General features: G+C 40.0%; 5 protein-coding genes across 5 annotated transcripts; 2 read left to right on the plus strand and 3 right to left on the minus strand.

Moving 5' to 3' along the window:
• The first annotated feature begins 1,801 nt into the window (after positions 1–1,801).
• LOC120424180 (ATP-dependent RNA helicase DDX54) lies at positions 1,802–4,466 on the plus strand. Its single transcript, XM_039588236.2, has 2 exons — positions 1,802–2,845; positions 2,907–4,466. Exons 1-2 carry the CDS (start codon positions 1,952–1,954, stop codon positions 4,392–4,394), a joined length of 2,382 nt encoding a protein of 793 aa, XP_039444170.1. The 5' UTR covers positions 1,802–1,951; the 3' UTR covers positions 4,395–4,466.
• A 5,242-nt stretch (positions 4,467–9,708) lies between these two features.
• Positions 9,709–10,896, minus strand: LOC120424183 (BTB/POZ domain-containing protein 1-like). The gene has a single exon (XM_039588238.2). The coding sequence runs from the start codon at positions 10,852–10,854 to the stop codon at positions 9,709–9,711; it is 1,146 nt and encodes a 381-aa protein (XP_039444172.1). The 5' UTR covers positions 10,855–10,896.
• Positions 10,897–10,947: 51 nt separating this feature from the next.
• Positions 10,948–12,394, minus strand: LOC120424196 (protein saal1). The gene has a single exon (XM_039588255.1). It carries the CDS (start codon positions 12,377–12,379, stop codon positions 10,982–10,984), a length of 1,398 nt encoding a protein of 465 aa, XP_039444189.1. The 5' UTR covers positions 12,380–12,394; the 3' UTR covers positions 10,948–10,981.
• A 173-nt stretch (positions 12,395–12,567) lies between these two features.
• On the minus strand, positions 12,568–19,214 carry LOC120424201 (39S ribosomal protein L48, mitochondrial). Its single transcript, XM_039588260.2, has 3 exons — positions 18,964–19,214; positions 18,826–18,900; positions 12,568–13,046 (listed from the first exon to the last, which is right to left on the minus strand). The coding sequence occupies exons 1-3, from the start codon at positions 18,976–18,978 to the stop codon at positions 12,615–12,617; spliced, it is 522 nt and encodes a 173-aa protein (XP_039444194.1). The 5' UTR covers positions 18,979–19,214; the 3' UTR covers positions 12,568–12,614.
• LOC120424200 (uncharacterized) lies at positions 18,020–18,819 on the plus strand. Its single transcript, XM_039588258.1, has one exon. It carries the CDS (start codon positions 18,246–18,248, stop codon positions 18,816–18,818), a length of 573 nt encoding a protein of 190 aa, XP_039444192.1. The 5' UTR covers positions 18,020–18,245; the 3' UTR covers position 18,819.
• Positions 19,215–23,061: the final 3,847 nt, after the last annotated feature.

Genomic DNA, 23,061 nt, shown 5'->3' on the forward strand with positions numbered 1-23,061 from the left:
GTTAAGCACTCACTCCTAACTCCATCCAATTTGCTGATTTTCACTATTTCAACAACTAATTTTGCAAAACTTTTGATACAAAGTTGCTTGCTCACTCCTTATTGAGCTATTTATCACTCGATTTCAGTTGAAAACGCTTTTCATTAGCAATTGAATGTCAAATTTCTGACCTGCCAACATTAGAGGCACGCTGGAATTAGATGCTGTTCCCCTAATTAATCCCGAAATTCTTTTTAAAAAAATTAAAATTTCAAATTTGAGAAAAAATGAAAATTGAAATTTTAAAATAATAGATATTTAAACGTCTTACTTTATTTTTTTGTAATGTTCAAAGATTTATAAAAAAATGTTTGTTTAGAAATTAAATTTTATAAAATCAGATAATTAATTTTAAAACCCAATTTAAATCCAGGTTTTTAAGCGAAGATGGCGTTCTAATGGTGAACGTCCGAAATGTCAAAATCACGCAGTGGTACCAATATTCCGAAAGAAGTGTGCCATGGCATGACAGCCACATTTGTTTTCTTATGTTGGTGCTACTGCGCGATTTTGACATTTCGGATGTTCACCATTAGAGCGCCATCTTCGCTTAAAACCCTGGATACAAAAAATCAAAACATGGAATTTAAACAAATATAGGGGAAATATGCCCATTTTAATCACTCTAAGCCGTTCGACCAATTCTCATCACTTTTGCCGTTTTCCGCTATTAAATCCATATTTTCAGAAGTATCAGCAATGAAGAGTTGCTTGCTCACTTTTTTTTAAGCTAGTTATTACTTTGGAACAGTCAAAAACACTTTATAACAGCTGTAATTCATAATCAAAGTGCTGATAGGCCGATAAAAGAAATAGGCTGAGAAAAGGTATAGTTCCCCTAACTAATTTTAAAATTAGGTTTTTTTTAGGCCGATAATGTTATAAATCTGAAATTTTGATTTATTGAAAAAGTCCTACAAACAAATGAAAGACAATAGCTTAAGGGGTTACATACATGTAAATCGACAGAAAAGTCAGAGGCTGGTGTGAGCACAAACTTAATTTTATTTAAAAATCTGTTTTCAGGGATTTAAAATATACATTTGGTTGTATCATTGCCGAGATATAACTATTTGAAGCATTGAAGTTAGCAGTTTCAAAAAACGGGTGCCACGATATCTCAACACTGCCTTGACCAAATCGGCTCAATATTTTGGTGAAGACTCTTTAAACCAGTTCTGTGTGCATGACGAAGGCCGATTTTCAAAAAACTTATTTTAAAAAAAGATAAAAATATTTTTGTGTTTTTCATATTAAAAATCGTCAGTTTTTCATTTTTGTAATTTTTTAAAAAGCAAAATTTCAAAATCGGGCTGCGTCATGCACACGGGATAGTTCTTGAGAGTTTTCACTCCGATTTTCAGCCAATTTGGTCCATCCCATCTCGAGATATCCTGGCACCCGTAAATCAACTCGGTGTTTCGAGAAAAACGCTCAGAAAGTTTGACAGTCTGCTTTGCGCGCGGCAAGATGTTGAGCTGAAAATTGTCTCTAACTCAGTTTAATCATGTAATATCTTCATGAAAGTTTCAGGATTGATTGAAAATCATCATTTAAGTGGATTCAATAAATTTTCTGTAATATGAAGTTTTGTGATTTTCTACATGTATGTAACCCCTTAAGCGGACCTTTAAAAAACAAAGAAATCTAGAGCCCACAAACCGACGTCGTTGTCGGTCTACCGAGATCGAACACAATCTTAAAACTTTTCTTACTGGGTTGAGTTGACCTAATCCCCGAAACGTCAAACCGTCAAGTTCTCGCCCGCACGTGTTTTTGTTTACCCGTTGGAAATCGTCGAAATGCGGTTCGTTCCGTCGGTTCTTTCTGGAAATCCGTGATTTTAATCGTGAAAAGTTGATTATTTCTGGAGGAAAAGTGAAAATTATTTGCTAGTTAGCTGCGCGCCACCATGGACCTCGACGATCCGAACGTGATTCCGGGTTTTTCGGTGGAAAACGTGGACCTGGACTACGACGACGATGAGCCGGGCAAGGGCGGCAAAAAGAAGAAGAAGAACGGGGGCGGATTCCAGGCCATGGGCCTCGCCATGCCTGTGCTGAAGGGAATTTTGAAGATGGGCTACAAGGTGCCGACGCCGATCCAGCGGAAGACGATTCCGTTGATACTGGAGGGGCGGGACGTGGTGGCGATGGCCAAGACGGGCTCGGGAAAGACCGGTTGCTTTTTGATTCCGTTGTTCGAGAAGCTGAAGCAGCGGGAGATTAAGAAGGGCGCGAGGGCGTTGATTCTGTCGCCGACGCGGGAGCTGGCCATCCAGACGTTCAAGTTCATCAAGCAGCTGGGGAAGTTTATGGACTTGAAGACGATTCTGGTGCTGGGGGGCGATTCGATGGACACGCAGTTTGCGGCGATTCACACGCTGCCGGACATTATTGTGGCCACGCCTGGGCGGTTCCTGCATCTGTGCGTCGAGATGGACCTGAAGCTGTCGGCGATTAAGTATTGCGTTTTTGACGAAGCCGATCGACTGTTTGAGATGGGTTTCGGGGAGCAGCTGACGGAGACACTAGCTCGACTTCCGTCCTCGCGCCAGATGGTGCTTTTCAGCGCAACGCTGCCCAAGGTGATGGTGGAGTTTGCCAAGGCTGGGCTGAGCAATCCGACGCTGATCCGGTTGGACGTTGAGTCCAAGATTCCGGAAACGTTGGACTTGCGGTTCATTTACTGCCGGCCGGACGAACGGTACGCAACGCTGCTGGTTCTGATACGCGAGGTCATCCCGAAGAACGCCCAGATTGTGGTGTTTGCCGGAACGCAGCATCACGTGGAGTTGATTTCGCTGGTGAGTTGGATGTTTGAACGATTTTTAAGGAAATTTTTTTCAAATAATTATATTTTTGCAGCTCTTGACCAAGTCCGGGATCCCGTGCACGCACGTTTATTCCGGCCTGGACGCGTCAGCGCGTAAGATCAACACCGCCAAGTTCACCATGAAGAAGGTGAACGTGCTGGTCGTGACGGATATTGCCGCCCGCGGTTTGGACATTCCAACGCTGGATTACGTCGTGAACGTGCACTTCCCAGGCAAGCCCAAACTGTTCATCCATCGGGTGGGCCGATGTGCCCGTGCCGGTCGTTCCGGAACCGCTTACAACATCTTTTCCAACGACGACATTGCGCACATGATTGATTTGCACATGTTTTTGACGCGACCGTTGGACGTGACGGATTCGCGAAACATGGGGCGAGCTCCGCCGGAAGCGGTCGAATCCGAGCACCAGATCGTGCTGGAACGCATCAAGCACATCGATTTGGCCACGGCCTTCAGAGTGAGTAACAACGCTTACAAGCAGTACATCGTCACGAGACCGGCGGCGTCCGCGAGTTCCAACAAGAAGGCGAAACGGTTCAAGATTAGCGAGTTAAAAGTGCTGGACGAGTTCGCGGCCGCGATGGAGAAGGAAAACGAGGCCAAGAAAAAGGACAAGCTGTTGGGGAAGAAGGCGAAAAAGCAGAAGAAGGCACTGACGACGAAGCAGGAAGAGAAGAAACCGGCGGTAGATGCGGACGAATTTCGGAACAGCTTCCTGGCGCAGATGAAGAGCTACCGCCCGCAGACGACCATCTTCGAGTTGAATCCCAAAAGCAACGCCAAACGAATGCTGATCATGAACGAAAAGCGCGAAAAGGACACGATCAAGATCGAAAAGCACAAGCGCAAGTTGGCCGAGCTGGAAGAGGAAGAGGAGAAGAAGGCTGCCCAGGCCGTCAAGGCTGAAGAAGAGTCCAAGGACAAGAAGACCGCCGTCAAGGACGACGAGAACTACATTTCGTACCAGGCCAAGGACCACGTCGAAGAGGACGGTTACGCTATCAACTCGTTCGCCAAGGAAGCCTCCAACGCGGAACTGTCGGTCATCGGAGACACGGCCGCCGACCAGCGCCAACACCAGCGCCTGCAAAAGTGGGACCGCAAAAAGAAGAAGATGGTCAACGTGGTGAACCCGAAGGCGGGCAAGATCCGCACCGAGCACGGCGTCTGGATCGCGGCGTCCTACAAAACCGGTCGCTACGACAAGTGGAAGGAGCGCACCAAGGTGGACGAGCAGGAACGCGCCCGCCAGAACGACAGCGACGAGGAAGATTCCTTCTCCGCGAGACCTGCCGCCACCAGGATGGACTTCCCGCACACGCACTGGGGTCGGCACAACGCCAAGGTGGCGGCGAAGAAGCAACGCGAGGGAACGTCGGAGCTGCGCTCGGTCGAACAGATTGCCAAGACCCGGCTGGACAAGGAGGAAAAGCTGGCGCGCGAGAAGGTCGCCCGGTTGAAGAATCTGGCCCGGAAGAAGCGCTCGATCAACAAGAAGATGAAGGGGAAGGCAAAGTGAGAGGCGGGTGAGTACGCGGAGGATTGAGATATATTTGTTTGTTTACTTGGAGAATAGATGCGAAGACGTGAAGAGCAGGTTGTTTTGGCGTTGTCTAAATGATCCGAACAAGCCATTTTGATTTCACAATTTTTACAACTTGAAAAGCTAAAAAAAATTTGGCGTTCTCGATTACGAGATTCCTACTCGAAACTAGGTGTCCGAAGGCTTGATTGTTGAGGCAATTGCAAACCTCTGTTTACACCTTAGCTTCCTTCCACCCCGGGATTCGAACTGACGACCTTTGAATTGTGAGTCCAACTCCCTACCAGCGACTCCACCGAGGCAGGACCTAGGAAGACGACTCCTACGCCTGGACTGAGCTAACGACCTAACCTGTAGGTTGGACCGGGGCCAACATTTACTTCCCCGTTCGACGGAAGGCGTGATCAGACAAATCTCGCCTCGAAAAATGTCACCGAGACCTTCTGGGATCGAACCCAGGACGACTGGGTGAAAGGCAACCTCGAAACGGGTCCCAGTTTACACATAACATAAAACAACCGGCTTCATATCTTCGGTGCTCGGGTGGCACATCGACGTGAGAATGTTTCTTTGTGGTTACGTGTTATTTATCGATTGTTGACTGGATTTTCTAAATTTAAAATATATTTAAATATTTAATAATACTATAATTTTATGAAACTGGTCACTCAAATTTAGAGGTTCAGAGATTCAAAAATTTTAAATTTGGAATTTCGAAAATTTTAGGATTATAAAATTCTTAAAATCTAAAATTCTCAGTTCAAAAATTCTTGAATTCTGAAATTTTGAGATTCTCAATTTCTTGAATTTCTAAATGCTTTCATTCTTAAATTAAAAAAGCATGCAACATTTTCGTAACGCGCGACATTTTTCGTTTTCTGGATTGACACCTCACCAGAATAGAGCCCTTAGGACAAAGTTCTTTGTCAAAAAAATCCGCCGTATTTCATAACAGAACATTAGATAACTTTAGAGTATTTTTGAAGTCATATTTTAGGTTAGAGACCAAATTCTGAGAAATTTAAAAAAAAAAAATGTTATTGGTTTATCCGGAGTAAAATTTTGGCATGGACTTCGGATAATCGTGTACTAGGTACCTGTGTTCTCTTCAAATCTTGGATCTTTGATTTTTATTAATCTTGAAAGTATCTATTTTCAATTTTAGAATTTTTAAATTTCGAATATTTACATTTCTAAGACTCAAAATTTTAAAAAAAGATTTTTTTTTAAATTTTGGCTTTTTTTACAAAAGTTTTTAAAAAGTGATGAGACTTATTTAGAAATTTAGAGGTTCAAAAGTTTGAAGATTAATTGTTTTTTAAATTCCTAAATTATAAGAAATTTTAAAAGAAAAAAAATTAATTCTTTTATTTTTTAAATTCCTAAATAAATTCTTTATGTTCATAATTAAAAAAAAAAATTGGTAGCAAATACGAACTGGTTCAAAAATCTAAAAAAAAATAGAAATTCTGTTTTTTTTTAATTCTATAATAGGTATTTAAAATCTAAAAATATTAAATCAAAAAAAGAAAAATATGAGATTCAAATTCAAAAATTCTGTAATTCTATTTTTTCAATTCTTAAATTCTTTTAGTTTTTAATTTCCTAAATTCTATATGTTCTTAATGTTTGAAAAAAACAATGGTAACTCAAATTCATAGGTTTAGAGGTTAAAAATTTGAAGATTCAAAAATTAGGAATTAAAAATGTAAAAAAAACTTAAATTAAACAAAAAAAAATAAATTATTAAATTCTAATATCTTAAAATAAATTAATTAAAATATTCATCGAGTTTAAAAATAAAATAATTCAGTTTAGAGGTTTAAAAAGTCAAGAATTTAGAAATTCTACAAATTTTAAATGGTAATTTTAGCAAAAAATTAATTTAAAAATTTAAAATTCTGAATTTCTTAAATTTTTTAAACAGAAAATAAGATAACTTTTGAGCATTTTGGAGTTATGTTGAGAAAAAATGAAGAAATGTGATTCGATTATCCGGAGTGAAATTAGGCTTCGACTACGGATAATTGAGTACGAGCTGTATTTAAAATGTTCAAATCTAATTTTTTTTAAATTTTTCTAATGTTGTTTTTTTAGAGCATTTAAATTTTTTAAACTTTTAATTTTTTTAGCTCTAAAATTTCAATTTTTTTTTGTTTTTAGGAATTTTGATTTTTTGAAAATTTAAAGTTTTTTAATGTTGTCTTTTTAAATATCTAAATTAATTATTTTCTTAATTTTAAAGTTTTGAATATTTGTATTTTAAATTTTTTGAATTTCTACAGCTGCATACCGCTTATGAAAAATCTTTTCGTGACCCCTTGACAGTTTCTTGAGCCTTTTTTTAAATTGAGTTTTGCGTTCCTTCCAAGTTCCGTACTAGACTTAGCACAAAAAAAAAACATCTAAAACCCAAAATTTCGTATAATCGAGTCAACAAATTATTTTAAAACAATCAAAAATTAGAAAACGAAATAATTTTGAATCTCTTTTTTTTTCGAGAAATATGACCCCTAAACTACGCTAAAGTGATTTTTTAAAATCCAAGATGGCGGCCAATTTGGCGGTGACGAAATGTAGACAAAACATGCATTTCAAAATTTAATAGGCAATCAACTATTCTAATTTGGGTCGCAGAACTCAAATTTAACGTTTAAAACAAGAAAAAGAAAAAAAAACGAAAAAAAATGTTCGTGATTATCCGGGACTTCGGACTACAAACCTTCGAATAATCGAGTCTGGACTGTATCGAGATTTTTTCGATTGTCAGTCGTTTTGTTGATAGTGGGTCGAAAAATTACGATCGAATGATCTCAATCTAACATTGAAAAATTGCGCCTTTGGGAGTACAACAAATTCCAGCTAAACCAGACTTTCAAATCAATGACAGCCAACAACTGTCTGCCGCTCCCATCTCCACTTTTTTTTTTTTAAGGTGAAAAGGGAAATTCTCAACGGTATGCCCAAATCTTGGAGTTGGATGATTTTTTTTTAAGTGAAGGTGGTCTAAGAATCTGAGGAAATTACTTAAGAGCGAGTTTTTCACCGATGTGAAACAGGTCGTATCGAGGTGCTCCGATTTGGATGAAACTTTCAGGGTTTGTTTGTCTATACATGAGATGATCTCATGCCAAATATGAGCCCTCTACGACAAAGGGAAGTGGGGTAAAACGGGCATTGAAGTTTGAGGTCCAAAAAACATGAAAAATCTTAAAATTGCTCGCATTTCCGTAAAACTTCATCAATTCCAACTTTCTTAGATGCATTCGAATGGTATTTTGAAGCCCTTCAAAATGTGCTATAGACATCCAGGATTGGTTTGACTTTTTCTCATAGCTTTTGCAAATTACTGTTAAAAATGGATTTTTTAAAACCTTAATAACTTTTTGCAACAGCCTCCAACACCCATACTTCCATAGGTCAAAAGTTAGGGAATTTCATGGACTATAAGCCTACGGTATTAACTTTTTGGCCAATCGCAGTTTTTCTCATAGTTTTACGATTTTTCTATAACAAACATTTTACAACGTTAGTTTTTGCCCTGTAGGCTTCCATAGCGGCACTTTTTGGTCTCAATTTTGAAATATTCGGAATCCTCAGAAAATTTTACATTCGATTGAGGTGTTGGAATTTTGAATTTGATTGGAAAAAATGCCATTTAGAATTAATTAAAATATTATTTAGCATTTTGTCGGATTATGGGTAAAACAGGTATTCGCCTACTTGATACAGCATTTGACGTATTGAACACAGGGTATGAAAAATCTAACTTTTTTTCATGAATATTTTATTTAATTATTTTCTTAGTCAAATTCATAACTCCAACATCTCAATCTAATGTAAAATTTCCTGAGGATTCCGAATATGTCAAAATTGAGACCAAAAAGTGCCGCTATGGAAGCCTACAGGGCAAAAACTAACGTTGTAAAATGTTTGTTATAGAAAAATCGTAAAACTATGAGAAAAACTGCGATTGGCCAAAAAGTTAATACCGTAGGCTTATAGTCCATGAAATTCCCTAACTTTTGACCTATGGAAGTATGGGTGTTGGAGGCTGTTGCAAAAAGTTATTAAGGTTTTAAAAAATCCATTTTTAACAGTAATTTGCAAAAGCTATGAGAAAAAGTCAAACCAATCCTGGATGTCTATAGCACATTTTGAAGGGCTTCAAAATACCATTCGAATGCATCTAAGAAAGTTGGAATTGATGAAGTTTTACGGAAATGCGAGCAATTTTAAGATTTTTCATGTTTTTTGGACCTCAAACTTCAATGCCCGTTTTACCTCACTTCCCTTTGTCGTAGAGGGCTCATATTTGGCATGAGTTCATCTCATGTATAGACAAACAAACCCTGAAAGTTTCATCCAAATCGGAGCACCTCGATACGACCTCTAGAACAAACCGAGCAGAATCTACAAATACTGCCTCTTAAGAAATAACCTTGTACATGAGCTTAACGGATTTTACCGGACTACTTTTATTCGGTCTGTTCTGAGGTCCCGTAAGTCCCTATAGAATTGTTTTAAGTTTGGGAAAGTGCATCGAAAGTTGTAGATGCAAAGGGTTGATTTCACACCTCAACAGTTCCGGCTCGGATTGCTTTACCAAATCCTTACTTTCGACCACATGGGGAAATATTGAAAAACTTATTTTAAAATGCATTTAACCGATTTTTTTCATGCATTCAGGCACAATCCAATACAAACAGGAAGCTTTTACACGGGGCTTTAAAAAGAATCGATCGCTGACAGTGAGCTCGCGGCATTCAGCTATCATCATCGACCCCCGTTCGTTGAATGCTCGCTGACAGCGTCAAAATCATGATCGTCATGTGACTGCGACCCAAGGCTGTCAGTCAGAGATAGCGATTTTGACAACCGCACCACTACACACTCAATCGCGAGTACCTTAGGTAGAAAGCCACACACGAAGTTGCCACGAAAGAATGCCGAGCTCAACACTCAAACAGTCTCTTTTCCTACCTATTTATCTCTTTTTTGCTGGTGCAGTGAAATGTGGTGACCGCAATCAGTTGAATGCAGTCATGAGGAAGGTGATCGAAATTTCGGTAGAATTAAAAAGAATGAGCGCACTGCGCGAATGAGCGAGATGGTGAGAGTGAGAGTTTTTGAAATCGATTTTGTTAGTATGTTTTTATCTAAAATATTTTTATGTTAAGTTGGATTAAAACAAACTCTTAAAATTTACTTAGATATTACATTATGTATTATGCGTATTTCGAATTCATTGAATTTCACTTACATTTTCAAATATTGAAAAAGATAAAACTTATTCCTTCACTTGATACAGTAGATACGCAATGGCAGTGTGCTCGTAGTTCCGCTCGTCCTCGATCTTCAGCACCGTCGAGTCCCCCGTCCAGGTGAACCCCCGATTCCAGAAGGTAAACTTCTTCAACGGCGTCTCGCCCTGCCTCCGCGGACCATCGCACACGACGGTGACCCTCGTCCCAGCGCGCAACGAAACGCGCTCAAACATGCAATCGTACACGTAGATATCGTCCCGCGGTGGGACGTTCGCCTGACTACGGCGGATCATCTTCTCGCCGTCCATGACCACCACCGACAGTGACATCGGCTGGTCGTTTTCGTGACATCCAACGTACATCCCGACGCCGTACAGGTGTAGCACTTCTCGCTGGGCCGTCACGTGGAAGGTTCCCTTGCAGGGGTCGATGGTGTAGCAGATTGGTCCGAAGAACAGCCACTTCCGGCACCGGTAGTCGCGGGTTTGCTCGCGCTGGCGTTTGACCTGATCGGAGAGCTTCTTGAAGTGTTCGGTTTGGTGTTCTGGCTGGTGTTTGCACCACCTTCGGAGGGCGTCCATCAGCTGGTCGTCGTTGCAGCGAAGCTTACTTCCGGCGGAAATTCGCTCCACCAGGTCTAGGGGGAGTTCAAGGAAGTCCGAACTCCGGAACATGACCAACGGATTACGCGAAATGGTCCGCAAGCAGGCATCGTTGAGCTCCTCGAAGCCATGCTTTACGTTCGCCTGGTAGATCTTCATGACGGAACCTTCCTCGGTGGCCACAAACTTCCGGCACCGGTCCTTCAGCCCCATTAGGTTGTACTTGGCCGCAGCGTAGTACAAATCCACCAGGTTGTCCTCGCTAATCGTGGGATTGTCGTAGTACACGTACTTGAGCATCTCCAGGAACGTGTCCGGCTCGACGTCGCTGACCACGATGGGGCCACCCGTCGTCGGAGGGCCCTTTTCGGCGGTAAACATCCGGTAGAATACGTCACTTCCGGCGGCCAGCGGGAAGCGGTGCCCGTGGATGAGCGTTCCCTTGGCGCCCACCAGGAACGAAACGTCCGACAGGAGCTCGCTGTTGACGAGAAACTTGACCCGCTGCTGGTCGGGTTCCCCGCGGGGAGGCGCACTCGGACGCGGCGGCGAAACGTTGGCCGACATGGCCGTCTGAAATGGGTTTTGTTATTTCACGAAGCTTGCAATTCGCAGGCGCCAAAACTGTCACTGGACTGTGATAAGAGAAAAAAAAATAACTTCATTTCAGCAATGCAATTTATTGAACCTCATTCTACGACCGACCCCGCTCCTGCTGTCCCCAAACTTGGCGCGCACTCTCCAGCAGCAGATCGCACGTTCTCCCGAGCAGCGGGTCGCCGGCCATCGTTTCCCGCAGGGCCGTGCAAAGCTTCGCGATGGTTTCCTCGTTCAGCGAGCTGGCCCGGAGTGCGTTCGAGATCGTCAACCCGTCGATCGGTTCCGCCATGAAGTACAGCGTCTCGAGGGTCTCTCCGAGTGCGGTTTGGATGTCGAACTCCCCGTCGGAACCGGCATCGTCGTCTTCAGCATTAGCGTCCATGGGTTCGGAAATTTTGGCGCCGGTCTGCTCTTGGACTTTGGCTAGAATCGTGTAGATTTTGACCAGGGCAAGGAACGTTCCGGCGTGGAAGTGGTAGACGATCGCGCTGTAGATGCTGTTGATGCAGACCAAGATCCGGACGTGGGCCTTCGAGATCGGGAGAAGCGACCCGTCGCTGCTCAGCGGGATAAGAATCCGGTGGACGCAGTAAACGATCGCTTCGATTTTGTCTGCGTAGACTTCGTTGGCGTTGATGATGAAGTTTTCGTGAATTTCCAGGAATTTCTGGATGATTTTCAGATCTTTGCTGGTGAGATATTCTTCCTCGAACTGACTGACGGCACCCGTTTCCGGGTAGATTTGCTTGAATCCCTCCATGAGTCCCTCAATCAAGCAGGGCTTGGCAAACATCTTGTAGAACTCGTTCAACTGAGCGTAATCGACTTCGGCTTCCGTAAACCGATTGACCATCGCGTGGACCGCTTCCAGCGTGTGCTGAATCAACTCGCTGCTAGTCGTACTGCTCAGTATAAACGCCAGCTTCTCCGTAATGTCCTCCTGCTCGCGAATCAACTTGAACCAGCAGAACGCCTCATCGTCAGACTTGTCCAAAATCGTCGTTAAAATCCGCATCAACTGAACCAGCGTCAAAGTGTCGCTCGATTCCAAAAACCCGCACAAGCTCAAAAACAGCGACTTGTTCTCGTACAGAACCTTATGGGTCTCCTCCAAGCAACACATATTCCCAACAATCCCCAGCAAAATTTCCACCAGTCGATGATCCTCCGAACCTTCCGCCAACCCAATCAACAGCTCAACTACATCGTGCTTCAGCAAAAACAGAACCACATCCGCCTCAATGGTCATGTCCCACAAACTACACAAATCCTTCTCAAAGTCCTCGTCCTCGGCCAGCGGCCCATCCAGCTGGGGCAGCTTCAGCACCGTGGACAACACGAACCGCTCGCTGTACATCGTCTCCCCAATCCGGTCACCCTTCAACTTCTCCAATATCTCACCGCCCGGCTCCAAATCCGTCGATTCGACGACACCAGAAGCAGCGGCAGACGACGGCGAATCCTCAACCGGTTCCGGCGTTGAGCTTTCCATTATGGAGGGCGCACAAAAAGCGACCGAATCTACCGGGGGAAAAACTGCGGCGACTCCGTGCGATGTAAACAACTTTTTGAAAACACAAACTTTCGGCGAACTGTCAGCTGACACGGTTAGTTGGAATTGTTCAATGCAGTTTTAAAAATTAGCATTTCTTTCAGTACTATCCAGATCAAAACCAACTATAATTTTTACAAATGTATTCTACAACCGAAACCCATCCCGCGCACACCTACTTCTTGGCATCCCTCGCGCCGCCCATCTCGTCCAGCTTCTGCTTCAGGTCGAGCAGGTCCTTGTCCGGAACGTATCGGGCATCGTCCACCTCGCCCGTGTGCTCGCTCACCGCCAGCGTGACGCCCTCGGGCAGCGCCCCCTGCAGCACGCGCACAAACATCGGGTAAAGGGGAGCCTGCAGGTTCGCGATCTGCACCACCCGCTCGTACACCGTCAGCTTGTAGTCGGTCTCGACGATGGCCGAGGCGGGTTTGAACTTTTGCACGTTGAACTTTTGCGGCGGCTGCGCCCAGCAGTCGGCAATCTCCAGGTCCATGGTGTCGGCCACGTTGTGGATGAAGCGCTGGTAGCTCTCGAGCAGCGGGTAGTCGTAGCCCTTGACGGTGACGTTGAGCGTGCCGTACAGCGGGTACTTGGGGCGGAGTTTCTGGGAAGGGAGAGTGACGGGAGGAGTACATGATTAAAATGTTTGATGTTGTTGTGTTTGGTCCTCGGATATATAACTTAACGGTAGGGCGTCCAATTTTCCCGGGTTTTGAATTTCCCGGGAAACGGGAAAAATATTTTTGAATCAGTAGTAAAATTAATGTTTTCATTATATTTGTTATGTTTTGAAGCTTAAAATCATAGAATTAGCTTAATAATATTAATTGGTGATAATCCACACTTCAATCTAAACAAGGCCGACAGTTTTTAAATAGCCTTAAAGAAATTAAAAATTGTTTTTTTTTGTTCTTTGTGGTGTTTTGGATTTTAAATCAACTAACATTTTTAATTCCAATGTGATTATTTTTTTTTTATTTGCGAATCAAATTACATAAGTTTTTTATACTTTTTTTTCTTTTATATATATTTTTATAAGACATTACTAAAACAGCTTAAAAAAATCTTTTCTATGTCTGAAAAACAAAAAAACGACAACAACAAAAAATGATACCAGTTAATTGAAAATTTTAGATATGTTTTGTTCCTGTTCAACCGAATTCATCCAAAACATTATTAAATTTTTTTTTGCTTAAAAAGTTGTCTTTATTCGTTACATTTGCCCTTATTTGCCACAGTTGCCGGTGTTTAATTAAAAATAATTTAATATGAGATTGTTTTTTTAAATTTAACATCGAAAATATACGTTAATTTATCCTGTCTTTTTCTTAAAAAAAAGAGAAAAAAAATTAAAGCGCTAGGCATTTTGCGGACCTGTTCATTAAAATTATAATAATTTTTCCTAAAAAGCCAAATTAATGCTGATATTTGCCGAATACAAATTTTAATTCATTTTGTCGATTACTAAGTATTCAACTTTTCATCTATTTTAATGCTTCTTTTATCGATAGCTTAGTATTCAACTGTTCTACTATTTCCACAACCAAATCTGAATTTGCAGACCAAAATATGATTTTTTTTTTCGATTTCGGGAATTCCCGGGACAAATTATAGAAAATCCCGGGATTCGGGAATTCCCGGTTTTCGAAAAATCCCGGGATTTTTGTCCCGGGAATTCCCGGGATGGACGCACTACTTAACGGACTGATCAGTTTTAAATTTTTCCTAGCCTATAGGATAAACATCATGAAATCAAACCATCCGCATGGATGTTCTCGCCAATATTTCGCATCGGATGGTCAACTCACAACATTTTATTTTAAACAAAATGTTGGCTCTTTGTCCTGAAATATGAATTCAAAAATGCTTCAAAGTGATCCGGTTCTATATATGTATTCTAAGATGGTGGTCTAAACAGCGATGTAGGGATACTGTAAAATTTTATTTTATACAGTTTCCACTTAAATTCCACTTCAAAAAAATTTCATTCACCGAAGAATAAAAAAAACTTCGGATAATAATGATTAAATTTCCTCGCAAAAAATATACAATAGTTCACAAATTTTAAAATTTGAAGAATCCAGATTATTCAAAAAAAAACTTTAACATTAAAAAATTAAAAAAATGTTTAAAAAATTAAAAAACATACACTCACATTAAAATTTAAGATTCAGACATTCCTAAATTAAAACATTTTATAATTTAAAAAATTCAATGATTCAGAAATTTGCAAAATCAAAAATTCGGAATTTTCAAATTTCAAAATTTAGAAATTTAAAAATACAACACACAATTTAATAAATTTGAAAAAATCCTAATTAAAAAAATAAACCCAAAATTTCAAAATTTAAAAGCTTGAAAAATAAAAAAAAATGGTTCACAAAAACTTCACAATTCCAGAATAGGAAAAAAACCAAAATTTTCAAATGTTAAAAAAAAATCAAATACTAGAAAAGTCTTAAAACATTTCTTCCTCGATTTTCCAAAGTCCTAGGAGCGATCTCGCGAAGTATAAGAATTTCGATTTGGATATTTTACATTTTTTAAATTGTTTTATAATTTTATTTTTATTTTTTTATTCTTGAGATATGTATACTACCTACAACAAGAAACTCGACTCGGCGAATGTACGAATAATAAAAAGGGGACAGTTGTTGAGTTCCAATGGGCGTCGCATTTTGTGGCTTTCAATTTTGAGCTGAGTTGGATTGACTTGCGGGTGAGATATTTGTAAAATGGTCATCGCGAGTGGTCGTGTTTTGCTGCGGTCGTCGGTTCGGTCGTTTTTCGCTGTTTTTTGGGAGTTTGTGCGAGTTTCGGAGGCAGTGGTCTTCGCGGAGGTGATTTTTATGGTGGGAGTGGTTGGAGTCTGGTGTTTTTTCGCGAAAAGTGCCGGAATTTTGCTTTTTTAGGAAGCCTCTCACCAGCAAGAGGTGGCCTCGAAAAGTTGGGCTACGCCCTCCGGAAGATGAGTGAGCGAGAAGAACTGTCAAACCAAGCCTTGGATACATTTAGAGATGTCAGGCGGCATTTAGTACAAACCGAGGGGTTATTTTTCGGGAACGAAATCCAAAAATAGAGAGAGGGAGAGCTGCCGAAAAATGAGTGAAGTGGCAACGGGTGTTGAGACTGTCAAGTGAGAAATTTGGTTCGTCTAAAATTGGCGTAGTTGTAGAATCTGCTTCGGGGAAAGAAATCAAGAAGTGTTTTTCTCACATGGAGTCTAATTTGATCGCTGTTACTAAAGCTCATATTGTTTTGAAGAATCTTAGCAGCTTTGACATCGCGAGTGTTAGTGAACTGCTGCATTCGTCGCTGAACCTGGTGTGGAACCGGAATCGAATTTTCACACAGCAAGTGCGTGGGGGAGAGTTAAAGGGTTGGGTTTCTATCCGCAAGTATGTTGCCGGACGTTTGACGTGTTCAATGAATGAAAGGGACAAGCTTTCCTGCTAGACTTGTGGAGGTGAGATGGCTGAACGATGGACTGGTCCACAGTAGTGCTGGCGTGCTGGCTCCTCCAATGTTTTTTTATTCATCGGCAGAGAATTGCACATCACCAGATGACCGGATAACCTGCAGAACTCGGGTGAGACCTTTCCTTTTTCTTTATTCTTGATTTTTTAATTGTTTTTTTTTGCGTTCTTTTATTAGATATACATTATTATTGTATTTATTGAAAAAATATTAAATATGTTGATTAATCCCATTACACAAACATTTAAATTTTAACTAAGTATGCCTTTGAATCGGTCGTTAAACTTTAACTTCTAACTCTTACATTTTATTGAATAAAACAAACAAATAAATATTGTTTTTCTCCTCTGCATCGCTGTAAAAGTTTAAAATCAAGATTCTAATTATGCGTTAAATCATTTACAACCTCGAATTTCGCTTAAACATATAATAATTTAAAGGAAAATATAAACTTCTCTTTACTTTTACAGTCGATAGCTTGAGTTTAATAGCAGATATCTTAAAACTGTGTTTAAGGGTGCACAGCAACCAAGGAAGTTGTTGTCTTCTTATGCCAAAATTGACAAACTTACGGACCCAATCCTGCACAAATCTGATTGTAAAAACAGGCAAATTTTGTTGTAAATCACTTAGTAGACAGTACTTTAGGGGATGAATAAAACATTATATCGATAGTTCCCGTAGTTTCGAAAATACTAAAATATCTGTAACAAAAATCTTGGTGCAAAAGCTCTTGTTGATGTGCACCGTTAATCAACATTGCTTTTACCGGAGAAAATGATTGGTTTAGTAATACAACAGTCAATTTATTCATGCACGGCTTCGTCGCGTTGTGTCTGCCGTTGCTTTAAATAGAATATCTATAAATCAGGCATCTTTTACACTGTGCAATCTGTACTGTTTAATAATAAAAAAACTAACTCTACTTGATTCGCCCGCAATACCTTTCGGGGTATATCCTAGGGTTCTACCTCTCCTACTAACATTGAGTCCAAAACCTCCCTACAAACATCTATACCACTAACGTGACGTAGGGGTCCCTGCGCACTTTAGATAGGTGTTTACTAACATTCCTTCATTTCCCTGAGGATAGCTTGGACCCGGCGTGGACCCCCTTATGCCCTGGGCTGTATTACACACTCATCAAAAGATGAAGACATGGTATCTCCCGTGTTGGATTATTGTTCCGGATGAGGGTCTAACACAACCAGACCAAACAGTGGGATAAGCGTTGTGGAGCCTTCCGGTGGTGGGGCGTCCTCCAAATGCTAATGCTAATGCTAATACGCAGAAAAATCCTTCTATAGAGGCAAAGAGGTTTTAGGTGACTCATCACACACAACCTTCGGACGCCTAGAAATGAGCAGAAACTTGCAACAGAGCCCATAAAAGACCCGGGGTCGTTAAAGCGGATTGTTTTTGTTTTTTTACGCAGAAAAATATTTTAAACGATCAGCCTGTATCATACAGGCTGATCGTTTAAAATACCTCAGGTTTGATTCAACAAGTTTTGTGGAATATAATCAACCAAATTTTGCGTTGAATCAGACCTTGTCTTCTCAATTCCACAAAAGTCTTCCGTTTAGCGTTGATAAAACAAAAATCTTGTTTTTTTTAATCCAAAAATGTGAAGCAAAATTTGAAAAGAGCGCATAAGAATTTTGACAGCCAGAACTATTTTGCAAATTCCGAGCCAACAGGTAACTATTTAACAAAACCCGCAGTGTTAAAAGGTAGTTGAGAAAGCCAGATATTATTTTACATTTCGATTTTTGTGATAAATTTACTTGTTGGCTCGGAATTTGCAAAATAGTTTCAGCTGTCAAAATGCTTATCTGCCTTTTTCTCGTGTTGCTCCAGAGATGTTTTGTTGTTTCAAATATGCCTATTTTTTCTACCTGTATAGGTTTTTACTCTTTGAAGAGAATTTTACTGTACCAAGCCAGAAGGGAATCGAACCCATCACCTTCCGCTTGCAAGGAGAAACCTGTACCACTCGTACCAATAGACTTCAGGCACTGAGTACTTTGTGCTACAGGAGCTCGTTGAAAAACCAATGCTCAGATAAAAGGACGCAATAAATGAGTGCGTTATGTTCAACTCAAATTTGAGTACTAACTCAAATTTCAACAAATTCAATCCATTGTTCCAAACAAAGTTTTGCGTGCATGAGCAAAACAACGACCAGTCTACCGAACTGTCAACGTCACTGCGCGCTCAACACAGCAACCGTCGGCTGCAAGTTCAAAAAATACGCGGCGTCGTTTCAATCACAACCGAAGAATCCGGAACATCCGGCGTAGAAGGAATCACAAGTTTGTTAAAAATGCCGCGCCGCGTAAGAACCCCACCACGACGTATTCCACCCCAACCATCGGCCAAGGACGGCCAACGTGCCGGTTCGTCCCGCAATCAGCCATCCCAACAAGACTTGCAGGAAGCTGGGCCTTCCCGGGCAGGCACTCGGTCATCCCGCCGTTCGCGGTCCGAACCGCGACGTTCGGCCAACAGAGACGACAGCAGTAGCTCCAGCGAGGACGATCGTAGCTACCGGTTGCCCCGAATGTCCCGATCGCGCTCGGAGCAGCGCAACGCGCGGCCAACTCGACTCCACGGAGCTCGCGTTCTCCGGGAAATCACCCGTCTCCAGCTGACCACAGACCTCCTGATCCCGAAGCTACCCTTTGCCCGGCTTATTCGCGAAGTTCTGCAGCAGTATTCCCAGCGGAACCTGCGAATAACCCCGGAGGCCCTGCTTTGCCTGCAAGAATCGTCCGAAATCTACCTGACGCAGATGTTCGAGGACGCGTACCGGTGCACGCTTCACCGGGAACGCGTTACGATGATGCCCAAGGACATGAACCTGGCGCTGTACCTGCGCGAACGGTGGGCTCGCTGAGACTTACCTCCAGGTACGGTGGCTCGTACATGTTGGCGGAGAAGTGACGAATCGGGTTTCGGCGAACCAACCACGGGACGATCTGGAGGGGAAATTAATACTTTTAGTGTTTAGTTGTTAGTGTTTGACGAGTGCTGTCGCGTACCTGTCGCAGTGCCATTATTTTACTCAGGAAAATCCGGATTTTACACTAAAAACAAACGCGACCTGGTTCCGTGCCTTCGAACTTTTTTTTTTGTGCTGTCAAACCACACTTTTGAGGTTATGTAATGTTTGCACTGTGGGACAATGTGTTTTGGTTTAGTGGTCATAAATTAAATCTGAAGGATATTTTTAATGCATTTAACTTTTTTTTAATAACAACTCACACTGCTGTTTATAATAAAGAATGTTGAATGTTTCCAAACCGAAACAATTATGAATCTATCATTATTTTATATGTAGATAATATATGAAAGAAAACAGAATGTTGAAATGCCGAAAACTAAATCTCGGGTGAGTTTTCAAAAAGCCGTAAGAGCCACCGTGACTTCTGTCACTAATTTTCGTTTTTTTCCAAAATTAAAAAAAAAATCATTTAATTTTAGTTTGGGGCACTTAAAGGACGTGTAGAAAAACAATCTCAAGGTATTTTTGATATTGGTTTTTCGTAAGAAGGTCGAATACCGATGCAAAAAAGACTTTGTTTACCAATGGCTCTTACGGCTTTTTGCAAACTAATCCGAGAAATAATCATTTGATTTCTCTTATTTAACAATGTGTAACAATAATCATTTAATTTTCCGCCAAAATTTTGTTTGAGGAATTTACATTTAAATTCAAAAATTAAATTTTATTCGATCTTAATTTTAAAATTTTATCAAGAAGTTTGAAAAACCTAATATTAAAAAAAAATCTGAATTTCAGGAATTTTGGAATTTTGAAATTGTTGTTCTTTAAAAAAAAGTTTTAGAACTTTGTTTATTAGATTCTATGAACAAATTTTGAACATTGAGTCTATCTCTTTCACACCTTATGTCAATGTCCATCGGAGTAAGTTTATATTTGTTTACTGCTGGTTTACGCATTTTTTCCCATGTCAATTTTGACCGATTCTGACTTTTTGTCATTTTTATGTTTAGTTTGACGTATATTTTTTAAAACCCCATAAAATCTAGTACTTTGTTCGGAAACTCAAAGTGTGTGTCGTTCTATCGTTTTCCTTCTACGCACAAATGTCCCACCAGGTGTTTTCTTTCACGGAGTACTTAGTTTACCGAAGCATCCTTTCTTGTTGGCCAATTGTTAGCTAGAGGATTACAATTGGGTACTAAAGCCCTATGCCAATTTTTATGTACAACGGTAAAAAAACACGATTAAAAACCATTTCTGATCACTTTTTTTCATTTTAATGCAAATAAAAAATTGACAAGACAACATTTTTTCGATGGATCAACTATGGTCCCCTTGGAACGAGCTGTCAAGTAGGAGCTTTTCTGTCAAGAAGGACCGCGAGGATAATTTTTCAAAATTGATTTAAAAATCCATTTTAAACTCTTTGTGGTCGTACAAAGGGTCATTGTACTCAGAAAAATAAGCTTTATCGCTGTGAACAATAATATCAGCAATCTAAGCTTCATTTTAGGACCCAATTAAGGTGAAGCCGTTGATCATTTTCGAAGAAAATTGATCATCACTATAAAATATTCTGTATTAAATTCAATTTAACGAATTTCTGCACAAAAATGAATCAGCATGTGCCGGTTGTTGCCTTCTTGAAGCCACCGAAAGAATTTTAGATCTATAGCAACTGTGTTGGGTCCTAAAATTAAGCTTAGATTTGTGATATTATTGTTCACAACGATAAAGCTAATTTTTCTGAGTAAAATGTTCCTTTGTATGACCGCAAAGGATTTAAAATTGATTTTCTAAATCAATTAAAAAAAAATATCTACGCTGCCCTCCTTGCTCCTTTATTTTCATGCATTAAGGCTAGTACGCAGATCGGAAGGTAAGGGGTCAAGAAACAGCTTTACGAACAGCAGAACAAAGAAGAGGGAGCGATTTTCTTCACCCTATCTGGCTTGCTTTACTGCCCATTTGATTTTTTTCTTGACCGGTTCCTTCCGAAGTGCGTATGCGTATACCGCTTTAACTTGAAAAAAGTGATCAGAAATGGTTTTTAATCGTGTTTTTTACCGTTGTACATAACAAATTCCATAGGGCTTTAGGACCCTATCGAGACATTAAAAAGAGAGATGTGAGCCGGTAACATGGAGCTAAACTTTCGCAACTGTCATGGTAAACTTCACAGAAAGTTTAACTCCATGTTGCACTTTTAATTTCTCGATAATGCGTAGAACGCGGTAAAACGGCAGGACCTAACAATATAGTCAAGACTTTTAAAAAATAATAACACAGCGCTAACTTTCCAGATTTCGCTGTATCGGAATGGCACCGTTATTATTAGTCTATACCAAAAAAAAAATTCAAAAGAAATCTCATAATATCGGCAGATTTTGTGGAGAATTGCTTTAGTAATAACTCAAAAATTAAGTACAGTCATCCCACATATTCGGAACACCCACAAATTCGGAACACTTTTGTGATAATTAGGCAAATGCAGCAAATGCAGCTTTTCTGTCGACCCTACTATTATTAGGACCTTTATTTGGACATTCTCTTGCTATTTCACTAGTAAAAGTAGTACTTTTTGAATAAAAACCCTCATTTCAAGACTATTTCATCCAGAGCAGCAAAACACTGTTTCTAAATTGCCTGTTCCATAATTGTGGGATGTTTTTGTGCCTCCCACTAGGTTCAGAATTTGTGGATTTCAAGGGTCAAAGTTTATCTTTGAAAATTTGATATAAAACGTAAAACTAACAGTTCCAGAGTTTTTTTTTTAAAAAAGGACCAATAAACTTTTGTCTTTCATATGTTTAAAGGACCTGGGTGCAGAATAGTTGTCCGCAAAGCGGCCTCAATTTAGAACTGTCAAAGCGGAACCAATTTACTGTTCGCATAATTATACCAAGAAGTGGCAAGTATTGTGATCGATCTAAAATTTATTTAGTCAGGAATAAAAAAAAATATCGATGACTATTGAGGTATTCGAAGTCAAAACATCTTAATAAGAGGTTTGAAATCGAGTTTGGCATAATTCGTCGCTAAAATTTATAATCGCTATGTCTACAAAATCTATGTTTATGACGCTTTTTTAAATGTTAGCGACGAATTATCAATAACTATCAATAGTACTTTCCAAATAATATTGGATACTCCGATATTATCACTACACATCAAAGATGCATAATCTCGGAACATCCATTCGGTTGCTCTTCTGATTCACGAAATTCCACCCACTTTTGACACAATTTTTCATCACGTGGCAAACAAAAAAGGCCTCTTTTGGCCGCCCATCGTTTAGTCTACGAAGAAAAAAGTGCGAAGCACTTAATTTTTCATCTAAAACATCAACATCAACAGATCCAAAAAGTTTCATAATAATTCAATTCAGCAGCAAAAAATATGTCACGCTTGAGCTTGAACATAGCCTTCTACTTTGTTTATGTTTACAGCTGTAGTGCAGATGTATTAGTGGGGAGCAGTGGGGAGCTTTCTAAAATCACGTTACGCATTCTGTCTTTTCAGCACCCAGTAAAGGACCTAATAAAAAAAATCTAGAGTTGTTCGATACAGCATTCGAAAGATTGCAAGAAAAGCTTCCAAGTGAAGGTTAAAGCGAATCATCAAGTTCAATAATTATCGACTTTCTATGATTTTTTGAATATTAGTCGATCTGTAAACTGTTCCGAATATGAGGGATGACTGTAACACCCCTTAGTCATATCGGTTTAAAAAAAAAACGAAAAAGCAAAAAAAAACTAAAACTTGTTTGGAAATTAAAAAAATATTTTTTTTAGACATTTAAAATTATTATTTATACACAGTGCCGCCCCAAACACATTGAGTGGTCGTCTCTAAACTACATGTTCATTTTTCTCTACACTTTTTATGTTTTTTTTCTTATTTATTTCAAATAAATAATTTAATTTTATTGAATTAAGGCCGTTGCAAATATTTTTCAAAGTTTATGTCCCCCCCCCCCCCCCCCTTCAAAATCGGTCTGAAAAATCAGGGGGCAAAAAAAATATTTTTCCAAAAAACTCCAAAATTTCCATGAAAATAGAAGTCTAATCAACTGAAAACAATCTAGAAAGCATTTTTCTGCATTAATAATCATAGATAATCATATTTAGCA

Source organism: Culex pipiens, chromosome 3 (genome assembly GCF_016801865.2).
Source record: "Culex pipiens pallens isolate TS chromosome 3, TS_CPP_V2, whole genome shotgun sequence".
Lineage (NCBI taxonomy): Eukaryota > Metazoa > Arthropoda > Insecta > Diptera > Culicidae > Culex > Culex pipiens.

Coding starts and splice junctions, on each gene's coding strand:
- LOC120424196 (XM_039588255.1), bottom strand. CDS start 12,379: ATGGAAAGCTCAACGCCGGAACCGGTTGAGGATTCGCCGTCGTCTGCC.
- LOC120424201 (XM_039588260.2), bottom strand. Junction 13,047..18,825: donor ACGAGCCACCGTACCTGGAG/GTAAGTCTCAGC, acceptor CTCCCTTCCCAG/AAACTCCGCCCCAAGTACCC.
- LOC120424200 (XM_039588258.1), top strand. CDS start 18,246: ATGCCGCGCCGCGTAAGAACCCCACCACGACGTATTCCACCCCAACCA.
- LOC120424180 (XM_039588236.2), top strand. CDS start 1,952: ATGGACCTCGACGATCCGAACGTGATTCCGGGTTTTTCGGTGGAAAAC. Junction 2,846..2,906: donor ACGTGGAGTTGATTTCGCTG/GTGAGTTGGATG, acceptor ATATTTTTGCAG/CTCTTGACCAAGTCCGGGAT.
- LOC120424183 (XM_039588238.2), bottom strand. CDS start 10,854: ATGTCGGCCAACGTTTCGCCGCCGCGTCCGAGTGCGCCTCCCCGCGGG.